This window comes from Papilio polytes, unplaced genomic scaffold (assembly GCF_000836215.1).
Source record: "Papilio polytes unplaced genomic scaffold, Ppol_1.0 DF824069.1, whole genome shotgun sequence".
In the NCBI taxonomy this organism is placed as follows: Eukaryota; Metazoa; Arthropoda; class Insecta; order Lepidoptera; family Papilionidae; genus Papilio; species Papilio polytes.
Window position 1 is genome coordinate 43,130 of NW_013525135.1, and position 16,018 is coordinate 59,147.

The 16,018-nt window shown below is 42.7% G+C and overlaps 1 protein-coding gene across 11 annotated transcripts in view; it reads right to left on the minus strand.

The window, feature by feature from the left end:
* Window positions 1-2,795: 2,795 nt before the first annotated feature.
* LOC106100197 (uncharacterized protein ZK1073.1) overlaps window positions 2,796-16,018 on the minus strand; it is a 16,395-nt gene continuing 3,172 nt past the window's right edge. Inside the window, exons 1-9 of one of the 11 annotated variants that reach the window (XM_013278966.1) lie at window positions 15,944-16,018; window positions 14,486-14,621; window positions 7,982-8,032; window positions 7,016-7,079; window positions 6,543-6,660; window positions 6,071-6,392; window positions 3,791-3,900; window positions 3,556-3,718; window positions 2,796-3,197 (exon numbers count right to left, since the gene is read on the minus strand). In XM_013278966.1, coding sequence (XP_013134420.1) covers window positions 2,991-3,197; window positions 3,556-3,718; window positions 3,791-3,900; window positions 6,071-6,392; window positions 6,543-6,660; window positions 7,016-7,079; window positions 7,982-8,032; window positions 14,486-14,621; window positions 15,944-15,957 — 1,185 coding nt within the window. In that variant the 5' untranslated portion in view covers window positions 15,958-16,018 and the 3' untranslated portion in view covers window positions 2,796-2,990. Of the gene's footprint in view, window positions 3,198-3,555; window positions 3,719-3,790; window positions 3,901-6,070; window positions 6,393-6,542; window positions 6,661-7,015; window positions 7,080-7,981; window positions 8,033-8,451; window positions 9,128-12,205; window positions 12,500-12,988; window positions 13,663-14,485; window positions 14,630-15,943 lie in introns of those variants that run through there. The other 10 variants (XM_013278969.1, XM_013278968.1, XM_013278961.1 and 7 more) reach the window with 10 other exon arrangements.

Below are 16,018 nucleotides of genomic sequence, written 5' to 3' on the forward strand. Positions count from 1 at the left end.
CTACTGCACTAACTTTTTTGTTATAAAATGAAATATTATTCGCTATTCTCGACAGACATGGACGTCCCTTGTATAGGTATTGACAGGTAGTAGGTTGATAGGTGTTGGGTTGTTATTTACGTAAGCGCGCATGTGCAGAAGAGAGAAACACCTCGACTGAACATCGTTGTCACTGTTGTAAGGCAGAGGGATGACAATGTGTCTGAATGCAGATGTCTGATACTGCAATTCATGCAATCCTGCAAATCCACAGATATTATCAAAATCGTATTGATACAAAAGAAAAATACTACATAAATGCGTTCTAACTACCGGTTTGATTTAATTTGTTTATTTTTTAGAAACAAAATATGCATAATGTAACAATTTATAGCTCGTAAAATGTATTATGCATCACCAAATATGTTCAACCTTCAACGTAACCTTTGCAACGCTTAAATAAATTAATTCCGTCAGAAGTGTTTTAATTTTTCTTTTATTTTATTTGAAATTCGAACACCTGACTTGACAACACCGCATGATATTGTCAAACCGGACTTCAATAGCAGCGTTTTTAAAATACGTGATGTTTTTAAAATTTCTTTGTTAAATTGGTGAGAACTTGTGCCGTGGAGGCTTGCGAAAGCGAGTATTATCCTAATTGTTGTTTATTTTTTCATAGGTAATAGTTTTAAACATAATTTGTTAGTGAAGAATTACGGTGACCATGCCCGACTATCCAATTCTAGCAATCATGAATCAAATTATCTCGATTATCGATTTTATTATTCCAAATATTTTGTATAGAAAAAGTAAGAACTCTCAATCTCTCTAACAAATCTCTAGCGATTTACATAAAAAAGGTAAAAATAAATGGAGTGTGGGGGCCAACTTCACGCTAAAAATTGAAATTGCTTTTACGGAGAAAGTAGGAACTCTCAAACAAAAGTTTCTTTCTCCCAAACCCTTTGTAACGATTCACAAACGATTTGGATCAAAAAAGTAAAAAAATCGAGGTGAGGCGGTCAATTTCAAGGAGGTGTCCATCTGCATGTCGTGTCCCACAAGTACCACTAGGTAAGTAGTATATGATGCGTGTATGGAAAGCAAGCAAAACCGGGAAATGTATGATATAATGCCGCATAAAGCAAGTTTATCATTAGTACCTTTGAATAAAATCCATCTGAACCAATGATGTGCTGACGTTAGGTCACGAATATTTTTTTATAATTATTGTCCTAAAATAATATTTCAATATGGTCACCATGGCCAGAGATGGAAAATGGTACAGGTATTGAGGACTCGCACGCCTTTAATTTTTCGACAAGAGCTCTATCATGTTCCAGTAACAGATCCATGAATACTGTAGTTTGTCTAAATAAGATAGAACGAAACCGACACCCGACACACATAGCGAACAATTTTGAACTATCGATGTTCGGTTTAAATGCGTCATTGAGCGTCGGTGGCTCCGTGGTTTGAACACTTGACTTGTAATCTACAGGTTTTGGGTTCGGATCCCGACATGTACCAATGTGATTTTCGATTTTTCGTATTTTCATATGTACATAATTTACCCGACGTTCTTACGGTGAAGGAAAACATCGTAATGCAACCTGCACATATCGGCGAAGAAATTCAAAGATTGTGTGAAGTCAACCAACCCGCACTTGGCCAGCGTGGTTGACTATGGCCTAGTCACTCCGTATTAGGGTAGGCTCCGAGCCCCTCGGTGGGGACATATAGAGAGCTGGTGATGATGATGATGATGATGAATTATCCAACTCAACTAAAATTATCATTTTCTTATTCACTTATTTAGAGGACAATTCTAGTATTGATTATAATGTAGAGAATTTAGCGATGACAGACATAATAGCGAAATCCAATTCCATTACGCACGGCTGTAGTAGTAATAAATATTTATTTCACTCATTATTTGTTATGGTCATTATTAATCTGAAAAAACAGTGTTTTTCTCTTATTTCAAAAGTTAATACAATAATTCCATCTATTCCAACTTCTATAAGAATAAAAATCGAAAATCGATAAAACATTTAATTTCAGGGTAATAGTGACATAGCTTGTCAGTTCACTTCGCCTCATTACTTTACGTATTATGTGTGGTTTTTTAATGATATTCCATGAAAACAAGAAATAAAAGTTTTTAAAAGCAGTATCACAGAGGTTTTCTTCACAGTGGGAGATATTTTTATCGCGGAAAAAAACTAGGGGGTCCAATAATTACTGGTGAAAACATGAATCATCTTATGTCTGTTGTAACGAAAATGTGATACCATTTGTTAACTCAAGAAATTCTCTAATTTCAAGGGGACGCATGTATGATTTAACAGTGGTAGAGCCCGCTTTAACATCTTCGCACGAATGGGCCGGCTCGCTCGGTGTAATACCACGACCACACAGAAAACAGGCGTGAAGTGGAAGCAATTCCGCGTTTTGTCTGATGAGTATTCAATCTTCAATATTTATCTTTTCAAATCTTCAATATTTATATTTTTTACGAAATAAAATGTAGTCGGGAGATATCTTGATACGTTCTCAATTATGACTGAGAAACTCGACACCCAAAGGTAATGGATCCAATTCTCAACGTATACATCTTTAAACCGTTGAAATATCGCCAATCTAGAGATTATAAGGATCACATCGGTATATTTTTTATTTTTTACTATTCACTTGTTCACAATTTCCTTCCAAATGAAATGGTCTTTTACCAGATCTATTTGTCAAAAGGAGGTGGTTACTTACTAGATTTAAACCAAATGATCAGATCCAATTCAATAAAACTGGTCAAAAACTAAAACAAATATGTATCTTTACTTTTACCATAATTTACAAGAAAAACATTAGATGTACAAAAAATAGGCTTACAAAACAGATACAAAAGTCTACGACAATTGTAAACGGCAATGACACGACATGAAATTATAAGATGGTATATGACAAAGATCCACCGCAGCAGAGGAAGCGGTGCGGCAGGCTCTTGCTGGCTACGGCGTGGTGTGCGCGGGCGCAGCGGGCGTGGCGGGCGCGGCGGCTGCGGCGGGCGTCAGCGATAGCCGGCGGATGTTGGGCGTGTCGTACTCCTCCATGGAGATGTTGCGCGACATGCGGCGCTGCACTCCGGGCGGCGGCAGCGAGGTGAGCAGGCCCTGGCCCTGACAGAACAGCAGCACCGACACCGCCACCTTCGCTGGCTGCAAGCACACCCCGCCGACCATCATTTATTGACAACAAACGTACGCTCGAACAAAAACACGTCGAGAATATAGCGTGCGGACCTGGCGCATACGACAAGTGGGAGCAATCCAGCGTTTCGTCTGATGAGTGTGTGTGCCTAAGGCACCATTATGGTTTTCATCCCTTTGCCACTCTTTTCTTGTAAAGCAGAAATGGGTTAAGGTGTCGGTAATGCATATCGATTATAAAAAGTAGTAAAACTTTACTCTAACTATTGTTTGAAATACATTTCCATATGTGAAGAGTACATATAGTGAGAGGAATGCAAGGCGATGGCGTGACCGCTGGATAGGAGCAGGAGAGAAAGGAACTCACCGCCTCGGCGAGCACGTCGCCCACGTTATCCACCTTGAGAATGGTAACCTTGTCCTTGTCGAGGTCGCGGTACATCTTCTCGACCACGGCGGCGTAGGGGCTGCGCGCACCCGTCACCAGCAGCAGGTCCGGTCGGCAGCCGCGCAGCACCAGGTCCTTGCGACTGTAACGCGGTACAGGGCACCATCATTACTTAATGCGCACTACATGAGCCACTACGGGATGCCAAACTCACTTGATGAAGGCGCGCACGTACTGCTTGAGGTTATGCGGGTTGAGATTGCCGCGCAACCGCGACCGGTACTCGGCCAGCGTGCGCTCGCGCTCCCCCTCCCCCGGGATTTGCTGCAACAAAAAATAATACTATTAGTCGCGATATTTTCATTATTCTTTTTGACAATAGAGCCAACCTGAAGTTATTAGTTAGTGCTTTATTAGAACTAAGAAAGATCTAGTTATAGAAGAAGGCAATATGGAATATGAAACGACAGCGAATAATGTTGATTGTGGTCTGTCATAATGCGGTCGGCGCGAGCGTGAACCTCGCAGGGTAACAGCAGTCGATGGCTGTGGGGCTGTGAGCAACGATGTGCGATGCCGTCAGTTATTGGAGCCGCGTGCGTTACACAACGTGCAATACTCAACATCAAAGTGAACTTGGTTACAGTTAATCAAAAACATAAATGTCAATAAGCTAATCTTGAATCTATAGGAAAAAACTCAACAGAAAATAAATTGCTCATCGACAAAGCAGCAGTAAGTATAATTACACGAGTGTCGTAATAAATTCTCCGGAGCGCGCGCTGCGATTGAACGACTATTATCGTGTTTACTTGTGAAGGTTATAAGACACTACGGAACAAAAAATATAATCACTCGTCACGCACGTGGTGGATTGTTAAAACAAAAAATACTTTGCAATAAATGATAATACTTAGGTATAGGGGATTGGTTCACGTTGTAACGTAAACCAATCCCGGATTGGTAAAAAACCAATCGCCGACAAGTAGGTTGCACTAAACGTCACAATCTGCCCGAAGTTTAAATAGTATCAGAGAAGGATGCCCGATTTATCGTCTGGACTTAGCAAAATTTCAGATTAACCTTGCTGACAAGAGAGTTCACAAAGGTTTACAAAGGTCAGAGAAACGGGAGGAGCTCAGGCTTCAGACGTATGTGTAGACTTTCAATAAGGAATTTATGAGGTTAATTGCAACTTACCATTAGATGTAGCTGCCTCCTGTGTAATTAAAGTTCATTACTGGTGAACTGCTAGCAATGCGACGGTTGCGATACTCATAGTAGTACGGATGTATGTATGTATTTATGTACCTCAAGGCTACGTAACCGCATTGCATATGACGTTTTATTCGTGAACACGGCAATGAGTAAAAGGAATCATTCTTAACAGCTGCGCGGAGCCGCTCTTGTGCGTGCCTCTGCTTACTTGCAAGGTACTTCCTTGTCAGTGAAGTAACTGAAGTAGTTGCTGTTAACTTTTAGACGGTCTTCTATACTAATATTATAAAGAGGAAAACATTGTATTTTTGTATGTTTTGAAATAACTCAAAAACCACTGAACCGATTTTAAAAAATTTTTCACCATCAGAAAGGTAATTTATCTCTGAGTAACATAGGCTATATTTTATTATTACTAATATTTGGCAACTATTAATAAACATCGTGTTTTTGGACGCCGGCGTCAAAAAATTACTAAACTTTAACTTTTCTCGGCTTACGCTGCCTAAACCGTTAGAAGTATATAAAAAATGATGTATGGAAGAATTGTAGATCTCAAAAAGTTCTATAGAAAAGTCTGCGATAGTATATATCTATCTTTAACGCTTCTCTTACAATAACCACTTTTTTGTTCACAAAATCAATTAAAAACCTTACGCTATTTGCAGCCTTTTTTTATTGGTTTCAATATTAATCCTTATCCAAAGAAATGCGTTTGTTATCCGGAGAATTTAATGTAGAATAAAATTGATACAGTATTTAAATTGGACTAATAGTTTAGAAGATATCGCAAACACAAACAATAAGGGTAACCGAAAAATCAGCTTACATGCTACCGGGCTTAGAAATTTGGAATCTTGCAGCGATAGATTTTTGTTAATACGTAGATTATTACTACTAAGTTAATACTTTTGGTAATAGGTTGAAAAAAAGGGAGAACGTAATAGGTTCTATTTGTTATACCACGCGGGCGAAGTCGCGAGCAACAGCTAGTATCAAATAAAGAACTCTCGCTCTCCGATATTGATCAATTAAATGAGCCAATGCCAGCGCGTCAACCAGCTCTGACCAAATTTAGCGACATCATTAACTGTATTTTAACATAAACCATATTAGGTATAGTTATATATTTCACAGACAGAAAGATTAAGAACAACAATTTTTACGAAATAATGTGTTGATTTCGTGCCGATGTCGGTGTCGGTGTCGGTGTCCTACTAGCTACGGCGTGAGCTCCGCCGTGGAAAAAAAGGTTAGCAAACAAAAGAGAACAAACCTGGTAGCGATAGTGAAGGGGTTCTTGCAGAGAACTCACGTGTCCAAACTTGTGGTAGATAAGGAAGTCCTCCTCCGAGTGCGAGATGTCGGCGCCGCGCCAGCGCGAGAAGCGACTCCGAAACGCATCAGCCACCGAAGAGGTAGAGGCGGTACAGTTGACGAGCACGAGGCCCAGCAGGCGCGCCGGGTGCGCCAGCCCGCAGCGCGCCAGCACGTTGGCGCCCGCACCCTCGCCTAGCCCCACCGCGTACCGCACCCGCAGGAAGTCCAGCACCGTCACTAGGTCCTCGCCGAGCGTCTGCAGCGACGGGAAAGGGTACCTGTCGCATACACTCACAACATATGTCAATGCTCCAGTACTCGAAGGTGCGAACACTGATTTGATATGACCATATCCTAGCGAATTATTATCTTAGTTGGATTAATTAAAAGACCATATTTAAATGTAGAACAATTAGTGTGACACTGACGACTCGGGCAGGTCGGGCGAGCTCTCCTCGTGGCCTGGCACGTCCACGTGGATGAAGCAGGAGCGCTCCTTGATCTCGGCCATTGCGGGACAGTTTACGAAGTCCACCAGTGACGTATCTGCGAAATCAAACACGAAACCAATCAGCGTGCCCTCGTCGCACGGAATTCGACACAGCTCGGCACGGCTTGACTCGCCGACTGCTACACTCTATCAAGAGCCACGAGTCGAGTGCAGTCGGATGGGATGAGGCTATGCTCTAATTCGAGACGACCGGCAAATTTAAAGCAGTCGTGTTAAACCTAACGTAATTCGACGTTCCCCCCAAAACAGATTCCAAACAATAAGCGAGATTGATTTGATTGATTTAGAGTGAAGGACTTCAGATTGTTTCTGGAGATTAGTAAAAGTGAGACGTGCCTCAAATTATGACAATTTAAAATATAATTAAACTGCTAATGGAACGTGACTTACGGTTTGTGCCCAAATCATGGACTGTAAGGAAGACGCATCTTTTGTCCTGCTGACTCAGGTCGCCCTGCAACAGAACACCCGGTCACTTTTACCTGTCGCCTGTGGCTGGCCACCTGTTGCCTTTGCTCGTTAACTGTCTCCTGTCACTTCGCGTGCCTAATGCCCTTAATGCTCGCTGCCGATAAAACTTTCAATAACAAAAATTCTATAAAAGCGGAAGGTAAAAAGATTATATGATGGAATGTTATTACTTCAGTAGAATTGTATGAAAATTTACATTAAGTCTTTGTAGAACAAATTGTTAATTGTATTCCTCTGGCATTTTTCGCGACGGCGTCGTCGAGTGATCGCCGCAGGGCTAATCGCCAGGCGGGGCGGTGCAGGTTGAGCGAACAGTACGTCTTTAACAACCGTTTAATGCGAAAAAATAATTTTAAATTTGCAAACGCTCCTGCCGCCGTGTGCTAATAGCCGCCGCGGAGTGGCCACGTGTCGGTCGCGTCCGCGTCCTCTATGAAAATAGCTACGGCGTTTTTTGTTTACTCAGATACAGAATATACACGAACATAACAAATATGTTGAGGTCCTTGAAATATTACAAGAGCCGGTTCGGCTTGCCTTTCAAAGCATCCAGGTCATTAGCGTATACGTATCTCGGTACGTCTATGACATCCTTGGACCAAAGGCAAAACTGAGTGCACTGCAGTGAGTCGTGTCGTGGCGAAGAGAAGTCGCTAAAGAGATCGCTGCTCTAGTATGTAGATAATACCTTATATCATTTATTATCATTGCAAATAGGCTGACGACCCGGGAGTGTGAGGAACGCTCGTCTCTATACTTCAAATACTCGTGAACGCTTGTTATTTAATTCAAACAGTGCAAGCGTTGGATGGGCAAGGGCGCGGGCGTGGGTGAAGACGCGGGAGAAGGCGTAGGGGCAGGAGTCGGCGTAGGCGCCGTGCTCACCTGCACATGCACGTGGATGTCACCGCTGCGGTCGGTGCTGACCACGTACTTCTGCAACAATCGGAGAGGTACTTCAGTTTCTCCCTCGTCACACAGGTTTGCTTTATGTCATATGAAGTAGGTATAGGTTTAATCATTTAAGACATTACACAATAAAATGTTATAAAAACAAATGAAAAAAACGTCGTCCATGTGTGTTGCTGGGTGTTTGTGTGTTTTGGTGTATGTTGGTGGGTTTATCATCTGTATTAAACAATAAAAGTCAACAACTTGATTTGTTTAATTTTCTTGTATTAACAAAAAACTGTTCATACAAACTTAACTAAACGAAACAGATACGGACTCAAATAATCTTTACTTCATGTCCACGCTCACTCTACGCTATCACTGTTGTTTTTAATAGATACGAGTATTTCAAACAAATCTGCGTGGTGTGCAACTGAATATTTTTCGTCAAGACGTCACAGTACCTGAGCACAGACGCCGCGGCCTGTCATGGTGCGAGAGCCGGCGCTGTCAGTGGTCGCGGGCGATCGCGGCTGGACGCCGGTGGACGCGGATGGACGTGGCCGGGCGCGGGTGGATGTAGGTGGACGCGGGTGGACGCCGGTGGTGGCGATTGCCGGTAGCTAGCGAGTGCCGCGGCTGCCGGGGGCTCAGTGTCGCGCGCTGCACTACCGCCGCTCCTCGATCGCTTTTAATAAACGCTCCTAAGGCGTATTCACACTCTCCCGTTTATACCAAAAGAATTTCTGGCAATTTTAATATTTTTAGCTGTAACTTGTCCCCGTTTATATTCAGTGCAACCACGGCGTCTTTTTCTTGTGCCATTGAGTACTCTCATTCCCTGAGTATTCTTGTATCTTAGCTATATCAATTTAGGAAAGTATCATAAAATGCACTCTGGTCGTATTGAGGATCCGAAGCTTCCTGTCGTCGGTCGTACAGTAGTACAGCCTATCTACAAGGAGGCAGCAGCTGGCAGCGGGCAACAGGCAGCAGGCAGCGGGCAGCCGGCATTGTGGCTCGTTGCGGACGGCGCGTTACGTAAGCGGGTTAACAGCCGCGCGTCAAATTTTATTGTTTACGCGCCGGTGCCAAGAATTGTGCCGGCGAACTAGAAATGTCTCGGCTGCGGTGCGCTGTGTTGCAATGTTTTCCTGTGTCACCGGAAAAAATGTGTAGCGGTTAAAAAATAGGAAAAATAAAAAAGCGTTCGGCGATAACTCGAGCAGAGTTTAGCTCCTATTGCTACAGTTATACTCTGGCCATGTTTCATCTCCTCTCTATTGATGCTTCCACTGGTTTATTTACTCTTCCTGACGAGCCGGAAACTGAAGCCCCAGTAGACGGAGGCAATAATTAATGCAGCAAATTGTATTTCCCCCACTTTTTGCGATTTATTTCTACATAACTATGGACTTAATAATCAATCGCTGTACGCTCTGTCATAATATTAACTTGTTAATAATAGGCATCAGTGAGTAGGTACAGATATGTGTGTATATGTGTGCAATGAGGGCACGGCGGCGACTTGTGCACGGTCTGTCAATTGCACGTAAATAATTGCAATAATTGTGCCCCGGTAAAGTATGTATGTACTCGTAGGTACGTGTATATGTCATGCGACACCTACAGCTACTGTTGTTGGACTCAAGAGGCTCTACATATGACGTGCTTTATATTAAAAGATTTAAAAAATGCGGAAAACAGCGGAAATGCCAACGATATTTTTGTTTAATAAATAAGGAAAACCTGTTAGTGACAGGTAAGAGGGTATTACCTCTCACTAGCAAGTAACAACTAGAAGCTTAAACTTACTATAAAGTTGATCTACACCGATTTAGCAGTCTCGCGAACATCTAAGCGCTTGGCGGGATGGCGGGTGACGAGTGGAAAGTAAACGCCTGATGAAAAAATAACGGAAATACATGTCGGTGAAACATGCAACGACAGCCGATGCTGTAAGGCTCAATCCGTTCGAAATAAAGCAGCGCTTGACCACGATTCCACCTAAACAGTATTGTAATGTAACGTCCGTAACTCACGCGCACTAATAATATTTGCCATGCCGCCGCTGCCGGCGCCGTTACTACCGCCGTGTAATTGCACATAAATTATTATAATCTTGTAAACGCAACGCACACATTTGAATACTTCGCGATGTCGCGTTTTGAGCTCCAAACAACCTGTAATGTGTTTTTTCGATTACAAGTCATTTGTACCGCAAGACACGGTTATATTAGAAGCAGATATCGAGCGTCAAGTAAAGTTCTCCTCGGACTTGTAGATATAAAGTATGTAGAGTATACATGATTTTAACATCAGTCACTGTAATACTAATGTAAAGAATACCTAGTTTTTAAATACATTTAGTACAACATGCTCTGTGAAAATTACATGAAAATGATAAATGTGCATGATGTCGATACCTTTAAAGAATATGTTTATGTTTTACACGATGCAATTGACCTTTACCGGTGATGTTACACAGTCTACATTTACGTGAACTGAAGAAGCAAAAAGAAGAAAGAAGTCATTTCAAGGTCTTGAAAACCTATGATTTGACAAATTTATTTTTTCTGTGAAATCAGGTTCCTTTATATTTTGTAAACCAGTTCATTGATGTATAATTTTAATTCCTCAAATTCATAAATACCTCGCCTAAGTTGTAATCACAGAGCAAGGGAGGTGACTGACAGTTACCCCAGGCGGGACTTCGTTCTGTGTCTGTGTCGGCTGAGCTAAAACACTCTGCAACTAGTGACACATTTGTTTGTGTTGGTTCACTGTCAACTCTATCTACGTCTAAGGGCAAGGGAACACATATTCATTTATTAACTTTCGCCTGCGACTCCGTCCGCGTGGAATTAAAAAAAAAATTGTGGCCTACGTGTTCTTCCAGACTAGGTTCTGTGCCAAATATCATTGAGATCCTTTCGGCCGTTTAGGTTACAAATTGTAACAAACACTCATGCATACATCCAAACTTTTCTTTGTCAATACAGAGATACATGATGTAAGCTTGACAACCGTAGAAATAATAATAGTTAGTAATAAATGATTAAATAAAAACCTTTTATTTCTATCAAAAAATATACACAGAACTGTACAAAATAAAAACATAGTTATATAAAAGTTTGTGACAAATGGCAAAAGGGGAAGGCTCAGCTTAACCGATACTGGTTGAAATCCAGTGTCGAGATGGATTTCAGCCATACCCCTCCCCCCCTTCCCAAGATATATAATGAAGAGTAGATAGTCGGATGTCACTATAAACAAACTCAGCTTAATATTCTTAACAGATGTAAAAACCTAAAGAAAAAAAGTAAACAGCGATAAACAATAACTCAAATAAAATAGTTAATAAAGAACTAATTCCAAAATAAAAATTGAAATAAAGCCCCCTCAACTCTCTATATGCATGTGACTTGTGTGTATTGTGTGAGTGCGTGTGAGTGTACATGTGAGAAAGTGTATTTGTATTTGTGTGAATGATATTACGTAGTGCCAAGAGTGTGATGAGTATAATGGCATATTATAGATTTCGTCCCCGTGGAAAAAACAAAGGTAAGTAGACCACGTTATTCTTCCAAACTCCACTCCCCGTCTATATCAAATTTGATCGAGATCCATTCATCCATTTTGGTGGTAATTCCTTACATTCATCCATCTATTTAAACCTTCGCATTTATAATATTTGTAAGATTATAGATACCTCTTTAGACTTAGGTGTTTCCAGTGTTTAATCTTTTCTGCATCAAGATGTCGTTTCAGCAGTGCTAGCTTTTATTTCTGTTTAAAGTTATCGGTACTCATTTTCTTCTTAAGGGGGGAGAGTGAGAATTCCATATAATTGCTGCTGCAAACTTAAAACTCCCCTAATATCTTGGTAATATATGCTTGGGAATTTATATCAAATTCGACACTACTGGCGGCTACTGGCGGCTCGTGTCCGGAAAATCCTTTTTCCACGCGAGTTTTTTGAATTAACATTCGGGATTTTTCCTCCAGATCACTGTAGGTACAGTGGAGGCATACTGAAGCTCTAAGAAGAAAGGTTGAAATAAAACTCAATCTTTTCCACCGGCCTTTCATATTTCGTTAATATTATTTAAATTTATATACCTACTCATTTGAGGCAACATTAATAAGTAAGGATGTGTTAGAGACGCGTGGTGAGGCGAGGTGAGGTGAGGCAGGGGAGGGGAGGCAGACACAGACCTGGCGGCAGCAGAGTCGCGGGCAGGGGAGCGAATGGTAAAGGTGGCTCACCGGCGCCGGGTCGGGCGGGAGCGGCGCGCTGGCCGCCCGCAGCAGGCTGAGGCGCCGGCGCTGCTCCGCGCTGAGCGAGGCGCGCCGGCTCCTGGCGAGGTCATAGGCCGAGGGGTCAGCGGACTCCGCGCTCAGGCGGCGCATCTTGCGACGCAGCATCGTCTTATTGAAAGCGTCGGTTGCCGAAAGTCAGAAGCGAGCTAAGCTAGCGGACCGCTCCCTTTCATTCTTAACTAAAACGCCCTAAATTTATAACATATTATTTAGTGCGCGATGACAATCATGTTGCTATATAATACTACTTTATAATTTAATGCTTGAATTAAAAAAAATATAAATACGAAGTAAGGTAAACAGAAGCCGTAGGATCTGCAGTTCATTTTTTTTGTTATTACGAAAAACTACGACTAAAACAGACAAAATTTTTTATCGCATACCATTCTTTCGTGGCTGGGTATTGTTTTAGCAAAAGCAAGATTATCTATTGTCTACCACTACCAGTGAGTCTCCATTGTCGTAAAGCCTGTTCTACAACATTGCCGCAACAAGGATAACAATGTGGGCTTCTACTGCGGTGACCACTGTGACAGCACGAATTGTTGTCCCTGTTGTTTCAAAGAGACCGTGAATGGGACAGATGTGTCCACAATGAGTATCAATACAAACGATACGGCAGTAGACACCCACAGTCACGGTGAGTGTACATGTACGAATGTATACTATCACTATCACCTTTTTCTCTCCATCGTTGGCTTTAATCGTAGCTACGACACATAGTTATTGTAAAATGGATATAGGGCTAATAGCGTAAACACTGGACGACACACGTGTGCAGCTGTGATGTGTCGCGTGAGGTGGAGTATGAGGCAGCGCGCTACCGTGTGAGCGACAGAGTGACCGAACGCGCCGGCCACGCTCGCACAACTATCGGCTGATATTTAAAATTGGATCCACAGCCCACATCCCGCCCGATGACATACCACTTTCCCTTCGTCGCGGGCATTTGGCACCGGCGCCGGCCGCGCGACCTCTCCGGCCCGCGCACCTAACAAACGACATTATGCTCATCATATAAATGTGCTAAGAACTAAAGTACGATTAAACAGTCAGGCGCGCAAACAAAGACAAGGTTATTCACCGACGACAAGCTCAGTGAGCTAGAAGACGATTTTAAAATCGTTTAAGCACTCCGAGTTTATCCGGAGGCATATTTTTTTCCAGAGGAAGATGACACCGGGTCAGGTTGCCAGGGCAATCTACCGTCAGCAGAATGCATGGCCTGTTTCGTCGAGCACTCGTTATATGCAATAATGGGGAGTCATGAAGGCCTTCGCCGCCGCCGCTGGTCATGCAGCATACCTGCAGACCAGTGACCGATTACAAGAATTCCCCTTAAAACGGGTCTGTGGATCTGCTACCCAATAATACAATAATATGGTTCTATAGTAATGCAGAAAATTAAGATCGTTCGATATAAGTGTCTAGTGAGTAGTGAGTCTCCTAGTCGGCGACGTCGCGCAGTGAGCGGTAGCGGCGCGGGGGAGGGGGAACCCGCCACCTGCCAAAGTATTTGGAATGGAATTGTTTTGCGTCTAAATGTTTGATTTTCAGTTGGAAAATACGAAAGATGCTGTAAACAATGAGTATCATTCGTATTTGTTTGTATCATATTCGGATCATTTGCAGGCGGCATCATTCGGAAAGGCGTCAGTTTTCACTTGCCCTATTGTCCCAAAGCATATTAGTAGGTGTGTGTGACGCCGGACCAGTGTGGTATGAGGCCGCGGATCACCCGCTGCTATCTCCCCGCTGCTAATGTATGCCGATTTAAATATTTGTGCAAAGTGCCATGAGAAGGAAACGCGATCGACCTCGTCTTGGCGAAGCGTAAACTCTTCACTAAAATGTTTAGTCTGCAGACCGATATGTATTTGTACAGGGGAACAGAGGAGGCGCGACTGCACTTAACGAGAATATTATAAACGCGCCAGTGATGAGTTTTAATCCAATGTTTACTTTTATCCTAGTACGAATTAGTTTTAATTATCTGTTTAGAGAAGTAAAGCAGTTTGCAATGACGTCATGAAGAGGCGGTGCCCCGTCTTTATGGTGTAAGTAGGGCTCCGCATGAAATAAATCTTTCTCACACAAAGCGACGTTGCCGAAGCGTTGGAGCAAGGAGTTAGTGATGCGAAGCGTAAAGCGCACGCAATGAAAACGATTCTATACCTTGTTGCAACAGAGCGTCGGGCAGGCTACGACATGGTAAATGTGGCTCACCGCGGACAGCGGCAGCGGCATGGTGGCGGAGCGCAGCACGGCCAGCCGGCGCCGCTGGCCCGCGCTCAGCGACGCACGCCGTGACCTGCGCACCTAGCGTAAGTTCGCGCCCTTTCGCGCCCTTTCGCCTCGCTAACTACGATCTCTATGTTACTTCGTAAAGAGACTAGAGTAGTTGTGACTTAATGCGGTTTAAGGACCCAACCTTGGAAGATTTCCAATGACAGATGCACGGAATGCTTAGAAATGACAAAAATACGAAGCCATAGACCGGCCGCCTGCCTCCCACCGCGAGCGCCCTACGCCGGCACCCACCGCCCACACATACGAGTACAAATGACTATGGACGGGTATTGATGTTTTATAAACGGATTAGACATTAGTAATAATGAATGCTTGGGCTTCCTTCGTGTACATACTTCGGTATCCCAGTTGTTCATTCGAATTTTCACCCAGTATTAAACAGACACCCAGTATTAAGAATCCTAAATGAAGTAATTATAGTAAGAATGGCGAGTATAGCGCGGTGCTCCTATCATTGTTGTTATGTGATGTAGAGATAGAGTCGCCGGTCGCTGGTCGGCGGGTGACGACACTGCCTGGTGTTTATCGCATTGTTTGTAGTGTCTCAACGATACCTTCGTGTGACGCACTCATCTGACCCTGCGCGGTGAAGCATATAAGAGCTTCCAGACAATAATAAAAGTCACCACCCTTGTCCAAATCTCTTGAAATATATTTTTTTTCAACATTTATGGCGCTAAAAATCCACAGAATTCACAGAACAATGAGACAATAGAGCCGCAGCCAACGGGCCGTATGATATGTTAGTGGAATCACAAGATCTGTCATGAATCCTAATAAGATCACAATATGGAGTTTTGGGCGAACAGAGATAGAAATAAAGAAATTGAAGTTCTTCGTCAGAAACGGGACTGGCCTGTTCTGTTCGTTATTAGCCGTTTCTCATGATCATTAGTTCACGAAAGTTTAATGTTGTATTGCATTAACGTGAATGCATTTGATAGGAAACGAGGGAATTAAGGAAAGCTTGCAAGTGATAAAAAATCAGAAAGCGATGAGCAAGCGAGCTTTAGCATTGTACAGGCAGGCTGTGTGAAGGAAAGTATGACATGTCACAAGGAGAGAACTATGGATGCGAAGAAGAGAGCAATGGCAGCTTTCAATACTTAAATATTGCCTATTAATAAAAAGATGTCATTTCAACCGTAAGGACATTATGTAGATAACTATACGGTAGTTAATGTAATATGGCTTATGGAAATCAAAAAGTTTTTCTTTAACAAAATTATTTACGAAAAACATTTTCAGCGAGCAACTGGATCGATGTCACGTGTATTTAAAGAGTATAGGAATTATATAAAAATACAAACGCGACGTGTTCACCTCTTTCTCTCCATCAGTAGGAGTGACCGGCCGGTCTCGGCGCCGCGCGGCCCGGGTGTGCGCGGCTAGCGGCTC